Source organism: Channa argus, chromosome 10 (assembly GCF_033026475.1).
Source record: "Channa argus isolate prfri chromosome 10, Channa argus male v1.0, whole genome shotgun sequence".
NCBI lineage: Eukaryota > Metazoa > Chordata > Actinopteri > Anabantiformes > Channidae > Channa > Channa argus.
The window spans coordinates 19,396,451-19,414,494 of NC_090206.1; the positions used below are offsets into that span (position 1 = coordinate 19,396,451).

Here is an 18,044-nt window from a genome sequence, read left to right on the forward strand (position 1 = left end):
TGGATTTCGAACAGGTGTTGATGGGATTTAAAGGAAGTAAATTGCATTTTCTTAACACACATTCCTTGTACTTTAAACATATCCGTTATCGACCTGCATTATCGCCAAATTGTTTTGGTATAGTTCCCTGTCCCCCAGTAGCTTTGTGATAAATGTTCATCAGTTAGCAAACTTTTATTAGCACCAAATATGTTAGCCGCGTTTATCCTGGCGAGCAAACAATACTCGTGATACTGCGGTTAAGTTTGCCTCTTCGTCGAGGACAAACGGATGTCGGATGTGCCGGCTTGGACGTCCATACCCATGATGAGCCAGCGTCTAAAGACGGCAGTAAGTTTTGTTACCTAGAGCGGAGCCAATTAAATTAGCACTGGATAAGTTAGCCTGGCTAACTGCTGGCCACCACGGAGCAACTGGAGCAGACGTGGCGGGAGTTTTGAAGGAAGTAGCCACTAATTAGCGTCAGTTCCGACAATAACCTCAAAGTTAATTCTGGAGGCAAACTTATTCTCATTTTAATGACTTGTTGCGTTGCTACTTCCGGAATCGAGAGGGCTTTTTTTTTTTTTTTGGTTACTGCTTTCGTCATTGGAACATGGTGGATTTATTAAGTGGACACGTCAGACATCGTGCCACTGACTTCACTGTATAGATCTGGTGACTGAGTTCTTCATCACGAAAGGTTGGTGCCCTTGTAAGGTAAGACCACTGTTTCAAATTAATAAATATTTTCCCCTGAAAATAACTAAATATGACAATACTCCAAACTCCAAACAACCGTCCTGCTATTAATGCCGTTTATAACACCATGCAGTAAATCTGTCTCTACTAATATTGGACAAAGATTATAGACAAAACAGGTCTTTAAAATGCAGGAGCTGAGAAAAGATTAATACCTTTTTAAAAGCTCAGTAAGGTGCTAAGCGGAATTTAAAAACTGCAGCCTGGAATGTGTCTAAAGTTTGGGGCATGTTTCTGTGAACTTGAATTGTTTTCTACTGAATGTTTTATAATTATGTTAAGGATTCTACTAGCTGGTTGGTGTAACAACACACGTCCATGTTACTGTTCTGTCTTCAGTGGTCAAACTGGACGATAGACCCCAGTTAGTCTGAGACATGAACTATGAGCTCCACTTAAATGTTGGCATAATGATACAAGAAGGTGACAGATTTTTTGGTTGAGTGGGCCTGAGGTGACAAGGTAATAAGGTGACACTTGAACGAACTAGGATCAAGATAGTTTGGCTGACTCTGTCCATTGGCACCTAAAAGCTAAAAACAAGTTGCTGCCACCAATAGTAAAACCGCATTCTGTTTGTAAAATACTGTGAAAACACATCAGCTTCTCTATTTTTTTCTTTTTTCGTTTTTTTTTTTTTTGCTTTATTTTGAGGCCGTTTTCAACTTTTCTGAAAGCAAGGCACAATTTTACTTAACAAAGAGTAGTGGTATCTAATTATATACCTGAATTAAATGCTAAATTACGATTATATTTTTCCTTAACTTACTTTGTCTTGATTAATTGTCCCAATCCAAAACTTTAAGGTAATGTCATCAGAATTTGAACCCAATTTAAATACTGTTACAGTATTAGACTAAGATAAGGTGCATGTTATCGAATTTCAGAGGCTGAAACCAGAAAATGATTGTCATTTATGCTTGAAAATAGACCTAAATGAGAAATGGTTTAATAAATTATTAAACTTTTGGAAAATGTCTTTTGATTGGCCAACAAATGTATAAACTAATCAGACTTTGAACTCTGGGTACAAGATATTGTAAGCCAACTCTTACTTGCACATTTTACCCAAAAAAGAAGCAATCTGCTTCCTTTCATTGTTAGCAGTCTGCTGAATGCTAAAGTACGTATTATGACATTTGCATTTGCCATTTCCTAACACCATTCCTCCTTGGTCTGTATGAAACTTGACATTTCTTCCTAAGTATGTTTGAGCACCTGTGCAGACGCTCAGTATATGTTACCTGTGGTTGCCATGGCTGCAGAAAGCCTAAATTACTGCAGAAATGAAAGAAAATGTCTGTGGTAAAGACACAGTATTACTTTCACTGTGCTAAGAGCATTAGTTTATTTTTTTAAATGACAGCAACACTATTGAGCATGCTTTGAAAACAGTAATTGGAAAGTGAGATGGATCATTTATGTTATGAATTCCGTGGAAGCGGTGCATTGCTCATCCAAAGCATTAGGGGGCAGCATAAATTCAGCTCAGTCTCTCAGACAGCCGGTTACTGAGGATAGCTACCTAGAAATAACTAGAAATGTCTTGTGTACTTTGTCATATTCATTTTTCATATAAGCAGTGGGGATAAGTTATGTTTGAAGTGAATAATAAATATGAGATATGCAAATTCGTTTTTGCTGTAATGCTGATGAAGTGGCTGTGGTCTGAAGTGCTACTGAGCATTTTGTAAACACACAATAACTAGAAAGTGTTTTTTTTTTTCTCAGGTTGTCTGCTGATTGCCATGCTTTGTGTTTTGATTACTAATGGCTCCCTTCACACTGGTTTTCATATCTTACTGTACATATCCACTTAACCTAAGTGTGCTTTAGCTTTTAGTATTAAAATAAGATGAGAATTCACCTAAAAACATATTAACAGTTCTTAAAGGTATGATCTCGATTAGAGCTGAAATATTGGTGAATCAATTCAATCGTAATAGTGCATGCAACTGTTTTCTATTCAAATAGATGATTCAGTAATTTGTAAGTAAAAATGCAAAATGTTCTGTGGTTGCAGCACCTCGGATATGAGGATCTGTCATATGTCAAACATTTAAAATCATGTTCTTTAGACTGTTGCTTGGACAAAAGAAGAGGTTGCAATAAGTCTGATTAATAACCAGCAGATCATCTGCAGCCCTAATATTAATGTATATTTGTGTTTTTACCCATGTTTGGAATCCAACATTGTTAGGAAAATACTTTACAGTGAACAGAACAACATGTTTGGAAATTAAAGCTGATTATGGCTTTGGGCACAAGGATAAGAACTTGGCTTTATGAAGGCTGACTGACTCAGGTGATATGCTTCTAATGGGCAGGTGTTGGCTTGACTTACATCTGGGACTAAAGCGGTGGTAAAAGTTGTTCAGCAGTTGGTGGATGTCTGCAGGAAAGGCAGAGGCAGAAACACAACATGGCAAGCTCTAGACCCTATCTTTGCCCATGAAGTCTTTTCTTCAGGGCAAATTGCTGCTTGGTCTAGTCTGAACGGCTTTACTACAGTGACTGAGTGAGGGCATAGCTGCTATCAGAGGTGGATGTGAACTGACATCTCCATGCACTCAACCCACCAGCCTGTTGCCTTCAGAATATCTCATTTAGCAGTAGACCAGAAATGCTCTGAAAGATTAATGTCAGCAAATTTATCCAAGGTTAAGGCTTGGGAGTATTTTTCAGCAAATTTGAATGCTTCTACTGTATATGTGCAGCTGTGGCATGTTGTGCATAAACATCTGGCAGTATGGTGTGTAATGTGTGTTTCAACAAGTTTAGCTGTGTAATGTCCAAGTTGGCTGAATAATTACATACTATTCCCTTTGCACAATAAAGAATAATGGGTTTTAATGGGTATTAGCTAAGCAGTCTACACTTTGCCACTGAACAGCCATTGAGTGGAAAGAGTCAGGTTTTTTATCGTCGGGTCACACACTTAATTGCACCAGAGGCTTCTGTTGCTTCAGATTTCTTTCAAACTGAAAACATACCCACCAATTAAATCCCCAGGGAATAGAAATAGCCATGGGTGAATAGTTTTATTTAATTATTGCGCTTCAAACTTTCTATTTATATGGGTTTTCTACATTTTCCCTATTAGATATGTAAATACATCATTTCAACAAATTTTTAATTGTCTATCTTTGCCTATACTTAGCTCCAGTGTGTTTTGTTTTTCTTGGACCTAACTGCAAGGTTACTAGTGTAAAATGAGGATGGTTCATTCTAAAAAGGATGCTGTACTCATTGAAAGCGTGAGTACAAGCATAGTCAGTGTGAATACAGGTATATAATCAAACAAGCTGTTTTGTATGGTGCAACTCAGTAGAAGGTTGCTGAGTTCCTGATATTTTGGACTGAAGATTTCTGTACTTGAGGTCACTAGCACACACACACATACTGTGCAGCACTTACTATAATCCACTGTGTGTGAAAGTAGTTGTAACAATTTAATGATATTTAATGCAAAATGAATGCCCCAAATTCTCCTTATCTTAATTTATACTTCATTTAAATAAAATGATGACTTCTGGGTTATTTAAATTATCAGCTACTATTTGACCATTGATTTTATTATTTTGTCAGAGCCAAATGTATGTGTGTGTGTGTGTGTGTGTGTATATATATATATATATATATATATATATATATATATATATATATATATATATAAATAAATTTTTAAATACATATTTGAAATAAAGTTCTTGCACAATAATACCCCCATGTAAAACAGTTGTGCCATAAAGATTATTGGGCGGCAGTGACTTCATGGTGGTGGGACATGATTTAAGCCAAGGAATGATTGGGAATGGCATTTTTGAAATGTCAAAAGGGGTGAGACGTGCAAAGCTGCCAGCTGTCTTATCAGTAGTTTGTCCATGTACTGTAATATCACACAATCAGGGGTATAGATTTCATGCTATAAGGCGAGAGAGGGATGGGTACCTGCTGCTCCTCTAGTGGAAACAATGTAAAATATTAGAGAGACTCAAGCTTTGTTGCACATTCAGATAAAAATGGCAATATTTTGTATTCATTGTATGGCAGAAGAAGCTGTTGAGGTCATTGTGAATACAGCTACCACCTGATATTTTTTAGATGCTTGTCTGCAGTAGAGGTACTCAAGCTAGTCTGCAGTAGAGGTACTCAGCTTCTGTATTATAATCTTCCATCAAAATATTATAGACAAGCTGCCTTACACCTCGTGTTAGTTTTAGGCAGTTATGAAGAAGTCATATCTCTCACATCTCTACATTCTTCAAAAGCAGGAAATGACATTGGATATTCATTTTTCTTGATACTTTTAAGACGATTGCAATTTTAACGTTGAACATTCATCTTTTAATGTTCAGTGTCAACTTTCTAGTATCAGTTAACCTAATGTTAATAAGCCAGTTACCATAGAGAACTAATAGGAGCATAATAAAGCATAGGAGGTAAGCTTGTTAACTGCTGCTGCTAATGTTAGGATATTGTGATTGTAAGCAGTTACGTTGGCATGTGTTAATTGGAACAGTGTTACAGAGCTTTTTTACAGTGTGTGGTTTTACTGACTTAAGGACTCCTTAAGTCAAGACTCCCCATTTGCCTCTGATGACAAATAGGGGGCTTAAAGGGTTGTTGCCCTACACTGGGAGGAATTTCAGCCAATAGGCATTATGACCTGGTTTTGAGGGGAAAATCAAAAGTGAGGGAGCGCTTGAAAACAAGGAGTTGGGGGGTATTCTGTAGTGTTCTCTACAGTGTTGTAACATGATTTAATATCACACAGACTTTTTTCTTTGTTTTTTCTTCTTTTCACCCGAAACTTTTACAAAAACAAATTTAGGTGATATGAACGAAAACCTGGCTCCACAATCAAGTCTGAACTAAACTGTGGATTTCGAAAAATCGTTGCACCATTAATAGTATGCACATGGCAACTACACTTGCTTCTCTAATTAATATTTTTTGTATTAAAAATTTTTTCTTATTACTTCAAGCATTTCGACAGGGGGCTTCACCTTGACTGTTCAGTTTGGTTCAACTCTAAGACTTTAAGATTGTTTTAACTTAATTCTTTCTGTGTGGGTTTTTATTTTTGTTTTTTGTTATTTTTACCAAAACTAATGAAGTCATATGTGTATTTGTTTTGTTTTTCAGATATGTAATTATTTATTTCACTCCAACTGACATCTTTTACTTCCAGTCTTTATATTTGACTTGTATCTGTAACAATAATGTGTTGTGCATAAAATTAACAATACATAAATAATTCACATTAGAGTCATCTATGATAATAAAGACAACATTTTGGATATTCAACAGTTGGTAGCATACTGTAATATTACCAGCTTACCAATTTAACAAATTTGTATGTTTTTCTTTTTTGCTATTTTATGTAGGAATTAATTATTATGTGTCAGGATAAAGCCCTTGAGATTGTCTTATTTTCAATGGGGTCTCAGACACAAATTAAACAGATTAATTAAAATTCTTATGTGGTATTTGCAGCTGTATTGCTAATGCTGTTCAATATCAATTGGATATGTAGGCAGCTGTTTAAATTGTCAAGTACTGTATAGCAGTTTGAAAGCTTGCAGGTTGGTGTGATGCCCCCAAGTGGTACAAAACATTTTTATAAAAAAGTGATAATTATTTTTAGGCCTGTGATTGGATGTGGTCCTAGGTACACTGAGATGGAATATTGCCACATTTTTATTCTAGTATGTGAAAGTACATTTGCTCTGCATGTTACTGTGATTCATTGCCCCTTATACAAATTGTCAACCAGCTCACCATGAAATAATGTAGCAGTAAGTGCCTCTCAATGAGGGTATTTACTCAGAAAATAGCCTCCAAAGAGAGACTCAAGCAATCTAGTGACCTTCTATAAAACCTCAGTTGGGGCCCACAGGGGTAAAGGCCAGTAAAGGGTTGGTGAATAGTGGACAATCATTACTATTCAGCTGTTCCCCCTCTGACACCGTCCTGGTTCCTGCAGCTGCTTGCAACTGTGAAAAAGAATTTACATAGTGTATGTTTAATTTGCATGTCCCCATGCACATGTAAATTGAAAACATATGGACCTATGTGTCTTTTTCTCTCAAGAAACAAACGGTAGGTTGAGAAACAAGAAAAGTAAACTTTGTGCATGTGCATTCATCCAAACTCACACAAAGACACATATATGCAGACACACACACACAGATTTCAGGCACAATAACAGATGTCTGCAGTCATACGCCTACATGCTTCACACACGTACGCATGAAGAAACAAGGGTTATGTAGAAACAGATTTGAGCAGACAAATGTGAACATCGTGAAACGTACATCTGGAACAGTGGATCTGTAAAAAATAAAAAAAAGACTTTTTGTAAGACTTTTCAACCTATGGAGACACTGAAAAACATAGTTGTGTTCATCACATATTTGCTACTAGCACATCAACAAATACATCAATCCATCAATGTACAGAGAGGAAATTAAAAATTGATGCAAAGATTCTAAAAATAGATTTAAACACAATGACATCTCAAGAGAAGTATTCTTCACAAAAAACATACAAAGCATGTTTCCTTCCTTTCACATATAAGCCAGGATGTAATTTGTTTGAAGAAGAAAGGATTACATATATCACACTGCATTGTAATAAAGACGTGGTATAAGATTTGCCTCTCTAATGTCTGGACAGGAGTGTGATTCAACTTTTTCAAGGAAAACACAATGTTGCCCTTTAGACAGATTATTTTTACTGACTTACTGATTAAAAATCATACTGAGTAAACAATCTCCCTTTTTGGGATTATAGATACCAAGAAAGAAGCATATCATACAGACAGGACTTTGAATCTTTACAATTTTTATTTTCTGCTGCAACTGTTGGTTATTATAGTGAAGACTGCTATTCATATTTATTTGTTCTTGTTTGCCATGTGCAATTTGTCTGCCATTGGAACCATTACTTATGCATATCTTGAAGCAGATAGGTGTCTCATAACTGATTTTTTTTTTTTTAATCATCGTGTGTTAACAGTTGTGTATGGCATGAAACTCTTCTTAAAAACAATTAAAACTAACACACAACTAACATACTTTTTTTACAGCTCATACTGTATTCTGAAAGTGAGCTTTGACTAGGTTTTGTTGTAGTTGCAGTGAGTTTTAATCACACTTATCATTGGGAGTGAAATGCTGTCAGTGCCACTAACAAGTTATTATGTTTGTGAGGAAAGCAGTGGGGAAATTAACTTGACATATGTCAGAAACCCTGGTTGTATTTTGTTGCAGTGTTTACGAGAATTAGTGGGAGGAATCAATTTCAATTCTTCCTTGCAGACACAAGACATGGATAAAACGCAGGAACCGCATGGAGCCTTAAAATAGGGGTGGTGAAAGCGTGTTGATATATTGCAGGTAAAATGATGCAGCGGTAAATGGCAAGAGGTTTCCGCACCCCAGAGTAACATTTGATTGTTGCTATTGATTAGTGTTGGAATCGGAGGCACTAGTGGGTAGGAACTGTGGTGGATGGAGGGCCTAGGGCGACGGGAGTGAATAAATCCAAGTGTACTCCCATAACAAGGCATATCCAGAGACAATGAAGCAAAGAAAGTAGGGCTGGATAACATCATATTTCTTACTTTTTGTTTTTCAGGATATTTTACCTGCAGTTCCTTCATCTCATGCTGATAACCTAAATAACCAGTGAGCCATTTTTGCTCCAGAACTGTATTAGTTTTAGGTCATGGACAAATCTACACACAAAATCAAATTAAAACTGAAACTAGAGTTCAGAGAAGCCCATCAAAGCCAGCACAGGATGTTGTCATAAATGTTTTAATATTCTACACCTCGCAATGGGATTATACTAGCGTCACACCATGAATTAATCCTGTGTGTACATGGGTTTACAAGTATATGCCTGATGGACTATCGCATGATCCTTTAGTCATAGACAATATAGTGGATGTGTCAGCTAATTATACTGTATACAGTTGTTTCAGCCAGTAATATTCTTGTATGACAGGTATTTAATAGTGGCTATAATTATGGCTTGCAGTGTGTAGACAGAAATGTAAATTTATTTTATTTAAAATAAAATTACAAAGTTTGCAAAATATAAAGGTGTCTGAATACTTTCTGAAGGCAGTGTATTTAGAGTTCGGGAAAAAGCCGTGCTCTACTGATCAGTAAATGGATGTTTAGGACATGCATTTATGTTATATGTATAAATATGTGCAGTTGTTGGTTTGGAAGATGACAGTTTGTAAATAGGCCTGTAAATTCATTATCACTTGCATATGCTGATTTCCAGGTTTGAGCTTGTAATTCATTTTTTGTACTGCAAGTTATAGTATCTATAATGGCTGCTATTATTGTACTTAAAATCAATTCCCTGCGATAAATGCTTGTGACAATAAAGTCATGAGCAATTGCATTACAGTATGTGTAAAAAGGAAACTGTTAACGCTTGGTAACGTTAGGGAAAGATCATGTCTTTTCTTTTCTGGAAAAAGGGAAAAACACAACACTGACTACAGCGCAAGTGTATTTGCAAGAAAATATCCCCCACCACCACCAATCTGACGCATTGATGGAGGAGGATGCTTTCATTGTTGTTTATGCCAAATTGTGACCCTATCATCTGAATGTTACAAATCAAGGCTCATCAGACAAGGCAAACATTTTCTGATCTTCTAAAGCCCAATTTTGGTGAGCCCATAGATGTGTGGTCTTCTGCTGCTATAGCTCATCTGCTTTAAGGTTCGACATGTTGTGCTTTCAGAAATACGTGTCTGAATTAATTGGTTGTAATTAGTGGTTATTTGACTTACTTTTGTCTTTCTGTCAGCTCAAACCAGTCTGGCTATTCTACTGTGACATCTGGGATCAACCAGGTTTGCTCAGAGAACTGCCACTCGGATATTTGTCTTTATCAGACTATTGTCTGTAAACCTTAGAGATGGTTGTGTGTGTATGTGTGTGAAAATCCCAGTAAATCTGCTTAATCGGTTTAAAGCCCCGCAGATAGCCTTCACCATGTCTACATGCTCAGATCCATTGATTTCCTGCCATATGATTAGTTATTAAGTAATTAGATATTTGCATAAATGATCAGTTGAAAAGTATATAAAAAGTATATAGTTCCTCCAAAATGTATTTGGCAAAAAGATTTTGGGGTAAAATATAATATTTAGGAGATTCAGGTGTAATCACCCATAATTATTTCCAACGATGTAGTGACTACATTGGTAATAGAAAAATGGAAATGCTATGCATACATAGAAGTTGAATTTTACTTCATCAAACATTAGATCGAAATTATCTTGTTTGCATTTTCATTTGCTTCTTTACGTTTTCTTTGGAGGAATTTTTATATCTTCATGCACATTATGGTTGTTATTGCAGTGACACAGTTTTTTGGGAGCAAACCTCCAGTTTGATAATCTCTTTTCTTTGATGACCCATGAGACAATTTATTTTAAACTCGGTTTGTTTTTTCCGTAACGCTGCACACTGCAAATGAAAATGCATCACTCATGGAATGATGAGTCTGGTATAAATCAGCTGAGCAGATCATATTCTGAGCATTCTCATTCATCACTGCGATCAGTTTCTCATCTACACTTGTAGTGTAATGAGCACAGTTATTCCCTGTTCTGCAGTATTTTAGAAGTTACTGCTCTGGTGGATTTCAAGTGTCACTGCCCATTGTGTATTATCTGCACACTGCAAACATAGTGTCACATTCTTGACTTGCTTTTTATAGAAAGGTAGATCCAATTCCCAGCCTTTCTTTATGCGGAGTAAGGAGTCTCTTCAGGACCAAAGCAGTGATTGCATGAAAGGGACATAAGCGTATTGATTTACTTAATACTTCAGTTGCAAATATTGCAGCATAGTAGCTTTAGAGGTGAAGTAACAAACCTTTGCTTGTTACAAATAAAATATTTTTGGTTTAGTGCCATTATCCTAATTATACGCAAGACTTCACCTTTCTTAGAAATTAGCTATTATGTATTAAAACATAATCAAGCAGTAATAAAGTGAATCCTCCCTAATAATGTTACATGTGTTACATTTTATCTGATTATTATTGTTTGGTATGTGTGGCAACTAGGAAAGTAATGCATTTTTTTAATAACTAAAAAATATTTAATCCATCAATAAATTTTCAGACAACAGACAACCTTCTGTATATCACCAAAGGAAAACATTAGTCTAACACAGAACGCGACCACTAGGAAAGTACAGTTTGATGAACACTGGCATAATTGTTTTTTAATTAAAGCAGTAGTACCTTTGAGTACCCTTGAGTTTAGATTGTAAAACTTGTCATTCTGTAACTTATCTAACATCGTCATTGCAAAGTAATATTTTTGTTCAATACCATTAGAATCAAATACATGCAAAAACAGACACTGACATCAATCTCAGCTTTACATTTTACTAAAGTATGAAATGTTAGCAAGCTAACATTCAACATGATGCTGTATTTCAGATTAGAATTTAAAGTGCAGTTGTTGAAAATTTTCATTGGTTTTTTTAGACTTTCTCCTTGAAAGCACCATTTGTGTCAACTTTACAAGATCTGTGTCACAATCAGTGGTTAATTATGTGAACTGTAGTAATTTTAGTAATGTAATGTTCATTTTCCAACAAATTAAACTAAACATAAACGGTGAAGGGTTGTGGGCGACTGCCAGCAAGCTCAGCTACTTATTGGGATTTGACCATTGCGAAAGCGCTACAGAAGCAATGTTTCACTCAATCAGCTTCCTCAGTCAGTGTGTCAGTCGGTCAGCAGGACAGAGACCGTGGTCGCACCAACTGCTGGCTGACAATTGAAAATTACTGGACAAACTCTAGTTCTCATGTGGGTTCAGCAAAAAATATTTTTTACATCTACTTTATTTATTGATTTACCCATCTACCTGTTACCTGCGGAAGACAAGGGAAGTATGACCAGAAAGCTCACACTGACACTCGGAGCCAGATCAAATACAGACAATGCTAAAATGTTTGCAACAGCTTTTAAACCGCTATCTTTCAAGATTATGCTTAAGGGGGGAGTATTGGATCAGTGTTAGAGAATTTGGTTGGGATGCAGAAGGCTGCGGGTTCACATCCCACCCTACCAGGTGTGGCCCTGCCAAGCTTGATGCTGGTCCCGAGCAGGATAAAATGGGAGGGTTGGGGCAGAAAGTGACATCACAATTGAGGGCGACCTACCGTACCTACAACTTCTCTAAAACATAGCGTCGATTTATAAAATTATTTTACCCTAGTTTCCTCTGTAGCCTCTATAGTCTGTGCTGCCCTCACCTTTTTTAATCTTTACTTTTAAGCACAAATTGTTAAGGTAAAAAGTCAAATTGTTTTGGCACATGAGCGTGTGAGAATTTTTCTGCTCTTACAGGATTTGGAGCTGTGTCCATCTTTGTTGTTAAGTGTGTTGCCCCCTTTGTTCAGTCATCAGGTGTGTGTCACTTCCAGACACTCAAAGACTAGAAATCAGTGGTACTTTGTAGAAGTGCCTTTTATGTGTGAATTGTTAAGGCTTTGGTTGTCTTTGTTAGTGTTCAGCATTACAGTATATGTTTGATAAAATGCAGTTCCGTCTGCTCTGTCAGACCCGCAAGTGACAGATTCTGCTTTATGTGAATTGGCCTTTGGACTTCACTGTTACTGCACAAATAACTCCTATTTTTTATGACAGCTTCTATAAAAACTTCATTCATTTCAGTTCTTTGTCCCCTGCTCTTAGGTCTGTGTGTGTTTGAGCTGCCAGCAAGGTGTCAAGTAATAAAATTAATAAAAATTTTACATATACAGTACAATCCTTTGTTTAGGATTTCTGTTTATCTTTATTTAAGATCCAGGAAAATACAGTTAAGCAGCTGGTGAAATTTTACTAAAATCTTCAAATAATGCATTTCTGAGTACTCTGGGAAGTTGTATGAGTGAAAGTTTAGGTAAACAAGTATTCATTTTGGTTGCTTCTGTGTCCTTAGAAGTAATTCGGTTTTCTAAAAGGAAAAAAAAATCTAATCTGCAAATGGTCTGCAAACTTTAATTTGCAGCACCTGTGGCCCTGTGCAGAATTCCTTTTTATTCCAAGAACACAAAATACTGAATCATTCATAACGGTCTAATCTCAAACAGGCTTTTCAATGCTATTGGTGACACTCACTATAGTGAGTCAAACTATTCACTTCTCCTGCACAAAAACGCTATAGCAATGTTGACATACACAATAGGAAATGAAAGGGTATTATGCAAACGGACGAGTAGTAATGGAGCTACAGGTAAAGCACAATTGCTTTATCTTAGCATTTAATTCCAAGAACTTTTCTTTATTGATAAAAGACCAAACACTTGTGTTTCCTGTGAACAGCTTCTATAGCTTACGCAATGACAAATAGCACTGTGAGATGGTTTACGAAATGCCAAAAGTTGTGACTGAGGAATGAATTTTAGATTCTGTTCTGTCTTGTTTACTCTGGTTTGCCACATCTCTTTAGTACTGCTTGACATTTTAGAATCAGGGCTTTGTCCAGGATGTTTGAGCAAAGTTTAGATTTGTTGTCTTTCTGTTGCTACACTATTCCTATATTGACAATGATAATAATCGTTTTTCTTTTTCTTTCACTTGAAGAAAGCGCTATTAAAACCCCCCACTCCTGTGGAGTACAGAGCAGACACAAAGTTCACTGGCTTTCTCTTTACACTATTTCCTTTACACTGTTAAAACCATTTTCCTTTACACCACTTCCAATACCAGCCTAATCTGATAATGCAAAATTTCAGTTACAGCCGTATTTCTTCTCTTTGTATCATACATATCTGCATTATCTATTCATAATTAATTAATTCTTGAAAATGGTTACAGTTGAGTAGCTGAGAGCTGGGTAAGTCCACAAAAGCGGTACTTTTTGGCTCAACTTGATCATATCGCATTGAGTCCACTTGATCTGCAGAAGTGTCCCAAGCTCTGAGTGAGAACGCTGGCAGGGGCAACTGGACCACTTAGACACAAAAATAGAAAAACAGAATCGCTGTACATATTTAGAGGGAGGAGTAATTCCACATGGTCCATTTTCCTCTGAACTGCACTGGTTCTTCCCATCTGCACTGCACTAGGAGGGTCCTCAGCCCACTCCTTCAGTCTTTAGTGTCCACTGTTGAGCATATGAAGAAACAGCAGCAGAAGGCTGAAGGCAGTTTGAGGCATTGTGATGGAAGGTGAAGCAGAGTTTGGGACACTGATGGATGGCATAGTCGATTGGTCCACAAGTAGCTCATTTCCCAGGACCTGGGAGAAAACGGAGAGACCCATTTGTGGCCATATTTTGTTTAATAAATGTATATAAATGTATAATTATGTATTAGTATTTTATTTATTTTTGTTTATTCCATTGCCTGAGAAAATCATTGTCCGATTCTATAAAAATTAAATATTGTTTTATATTGAAACATGAATGACTAAACGCTGCATCTTAAAAAATCAATGCTTTCTATTTTTCACAGCTTTTAACATGGACATAGACGACCTTTACATAGTTATGGACTAACTTGCAGTTAATTTGGAAAAATGCTTCTGATTTATATGCCGACTACAATCAAATTCTTACTTTTCCTGAAATGAAAGAAAATGTCATTCATATTTAATTGACTGTGTTGCAGATGTGTATGGAACTGTGCTCTGTGCACAACTGTGCCAACATTACCAGAGAAGTTGTGCAACTACTGCACAAACAGTAACTGAAGCAAAAAAGAAAAATTGGACAATCTAGTCTTTTTGTTAGGCCATTGTGATGCTCATCAAACATACGGTTATCTGGCTGGTATTGTTTTAGTGTGACCTCATATGCACCCTAAAGTTTATAGTTGCCTAGAATATTTGAGATTTTGGAGCGAAAAACTACATAAATTAAAGCTGTTTGAAGATTTTGAAAGTCTAATGCTTAAGACATCAATACTGCCCTTATAGATTCAACCAGCAGCACTGAGAATAATTGGGTGAAGACGTCACACAGGCTGCATCAATTTTCACTGCCTCATTCTTTCACAAACAAAGATGATTTGAAAATCCTCTTATCACAGAATTTCCACACACATTGTAGTGTCATTCATATTTAAAAAAAAAAAACACTACGTTTCTTTTTACTTTTTAACAGTGTTTTTCTGTGGTGTTAGAAATTGTTCGCTGCTGGATGTATGTGACTGTGTGAAGCTGGGAACAAAAAAACACCAGTCATGTTGAGAACGGTACACACCTGTGTTGGCATGATTGTATTTAGAATGTTCCTCATAGTTTCTATGGTTTCTGGAGGAAAAGTATTACTCCTATTTTCTCTGCTGCTGGGGCTGAGTGTACTGGACTGGCTCGGAGTCAGCTGCTGGCCTGATTCCCGTCCAAATGTCACAAGAGCATTCCCTGAAACGCGAGACGACAGCAAAAAAAGTGTTATTAGTCTTGTATCTTAATCAATGATGGCAGATACCTTTCGTTCTGAATTGTAAATTCTGCTGCACCACAGCGACTTTAGACTTGGTTAGCAGAGAAGAGAAGAAGAAATAGAAAATAGAAAATAATCAGTATTCTCTTCAAGTATCTAAACTGCACCTGCCTCTCCACATCGACCTCATTAACTCATAGACCATTTGCACTGGCCAAACAACTCTGAGACCTCCCTCTGTATCTTTTCTAGGCAGCGGGCCGAGAAAAGACTGCCTAAAGATTCACCTCACAAAAAACACCAAGCAAAGATTCTCATGGTCTGTACATGTTCAGTGATAAGTATACACTTATCACGAGTCAATAATAATGATCATTAGTTTGTCACACCCCAGAGCAGGGCTCATAAGAAAAATTGAGAAAAGATGTTAGGATGAGATTAGCATGGGAAAACATGTCGGAACAACAGAAGACATTATAACTTTCAAGACATTCATGTGGGACTTCAAGCTATTGTTTCCTTTACTGTATACACAGATCAGCCACAACATTAAACCCCCTAATACTGAGCTTTTTTGACAGGGGTCAGCATGGGCACTCAGACCAGTCAACATATACAAAGACCTGTAGGCAGTGGGTCATTGTATATGCAGAGCGGTCAGCATGGACACTCTGACCTGTCTGCAAATACAAAGACCTGCAGGCAGCAAGCTGTGATGCACTGCGTTTTCTGACGACCACAGCCAACAGTCAGTTTTTCTACTTGTGCTACTGTAGCTCTGTGGAATAAGACTGGACACCCACTACCCTTTGCTTAATGAGCCTTTGATGACCTTGACCCTGTTACTAATTCACCAGTTGTCTTTCCATAAGCCACTTTTGATAGGTGCTGACCCCTAGCAACAAAAAAGTTATCAAGCTCTCAAGGTTTTTCTATCATCAAAGGAAAAAGTTTATTGGGAATTTGGAGGAGATTTAATAAATATACAATTACCTAACAATCACGGTTCCATCTTACTTATAATTCACTAAGAAGTGACTGTCTGAACACCCAGGCAGAATTACCAAGGAAACGGCATGAAGTGGGTGATTAAAACCAAGAGGAGATAAAGTGAGAGAGTAAATGGGAGAGAACTGGGAGAGTGTACTGTTAATTCTACAAAGAACACAGGATCTCTGATTTAAATACACCTTGCTCTGCTGCTATCTGAGCATGCTGGGAGACAGCTGTCTCAGTTAATGTCGACAGCGCTGTCTCCTACTTCTATTATACAGCTTATGTACTTTGCTTCTCTTCAAGACTGTTTAAGTGTACCGTGTTGCAGGTTTTCAATGTGAATTACTCTCATTAGGTAACTCTGTTTTTGTAATTTCAAATTTACATTTTTCTGGCTGAACCAACAGTGGATTGTAACGATTAGGGATCTCAGTCGATACAATTTTTTACTTGCGATCAATCACAGAATGTCCATAGTTAATTGCGATTATGGCAAAGTAATCACACTTTTCATCTACTCGGATCATGCTGTAAAGCAAAATTTTCAACGGCACATAAATATATTTCCCAAAATGCTGAACTGTTACTTTAAACGTGTATGACACACATACAACTTGTATTGAATGTTGAAATGGGTAAATGAGTAACTAAGTGCGCTGCATACTTTCAACTAATAAGAAAACTGTCAACTAATAAATAAGTACAATAAACAAACTGTTCGTCATTTTACCCTGGTAATGCAATTTGTGTCTATGAAGCTGAATAGAAATGGTCTTAATAGTAATTTGAAACATATGATCTCATCTTACTCCTCTTGGCCTGGTTTTCTTTTGTAGGCACTCAGTCATAAATGTAAATGGGTTATAACCAAATGTAACCTATGGGGGAGAAAAGATGTATACAAACGTATATTAGCTTTTTGCCTGAATTCAAATTCTCTACCTCTGTATCATAAATAATTACCTTTTTAATAGAAACACAAATTCTAGCCCAAAAACCAGTCCCTACATTCCAGAACATTGAGGATTAAGTGACACTCACTGAGACAGATGTTGTCTGTAAAGGATCCCAGGAAGTAATTGCACTCCTCTCTCTGGTTCCCACTGGCTGAGCAGGAGCACCATGGGGCTACGCTGGACGTGGAATTGTCAACATAGTTGGGAGTTATAGTACTTCCTGCAGAGAGACCACATCATGACTTAATCAGTATTAAATATTCATTTTCCTTTAAGTTGTTTCACTGTGTACACAGTGATTTATTTTCTAAAACAATAATAGTTAGTGCATTTTCTGTATCCTGACCTGATGTTTAGGGATAATATAATTCAAGTATTGCTGCTTAGAGTGGCTATGCACTAAGTCACATGACAGATACGCCCAAACACACAAATTTTCTCTTTTAGGTCACCGACATTGTGCTTTTTTTTTTTCTTTTTCTTTTTCTTTTTCAGTAGTTATTTTTTTCACATAGTGGAGCTGGGATTTAGAGTGCTTTAATAAATAGAAGACAGGAATGAAAATGCCAAGTGTGTGTTTGAGGCTCTTAAGATGCATAAGTGTAGCACCTCTCTCCAATTTGAGAGAAAGAGAGAGATGTTTTTTTTTTTTTTTTTTTTACTGTTATAAAATCAATTATATACATCTCACACTGTATAAAGACGTTTTGTTTTGCTGTAATGAGAGATTTTTATGCATTTGTAACTTAGCCCATGTTTTGATTTAGAAAAGTCTTCGTTTTATTCTCCCAGTCACTGCCGACCTGTTATGCATTTATTAATTTTCCCTCCAGCTACCTTTCACTCATTCCAGCTTATTTGTCAATGCACAGATTTTTACCTTCTTTAAGCATCTTTAA

At 36.7% G+C, this 18,044-nt stretch overlaps 1 protein-coding gene across 1 annotated transcript in view; it reads right to left on the minus strand.

Moving 5' to 3' along the window:
• Nucleotides 1-13,365: 13,365 nt before the first annotated feature.
• Nucleotides 13,366-18,044, minus strand: part of gfra4b (GDNF family receptor alpha 4b) — a 38,634-nt gene continuing 33,955 nt past the window's right edge. The window contains exons 6-8 of the mRNA XM_067519213.1: nt 17,231-17,365; nt 15,011-15,171; nt 13,366-14,046 (exon numbers count right to left, since the gene is read on the minus strand). Of these exons, the coding sequence (XP_067375314.1) occupies nt 13,903-14,046; nt 15,011-15,171; nt 17,231-17,365 (440 nt within the window). The 3' untranslated portion in view covers nt 13,366-13,902. The remainder of the gene's footprint in view (nt 14,047-15,010; nt 15,172-17,230; nt 17,366-18,044) is intronic.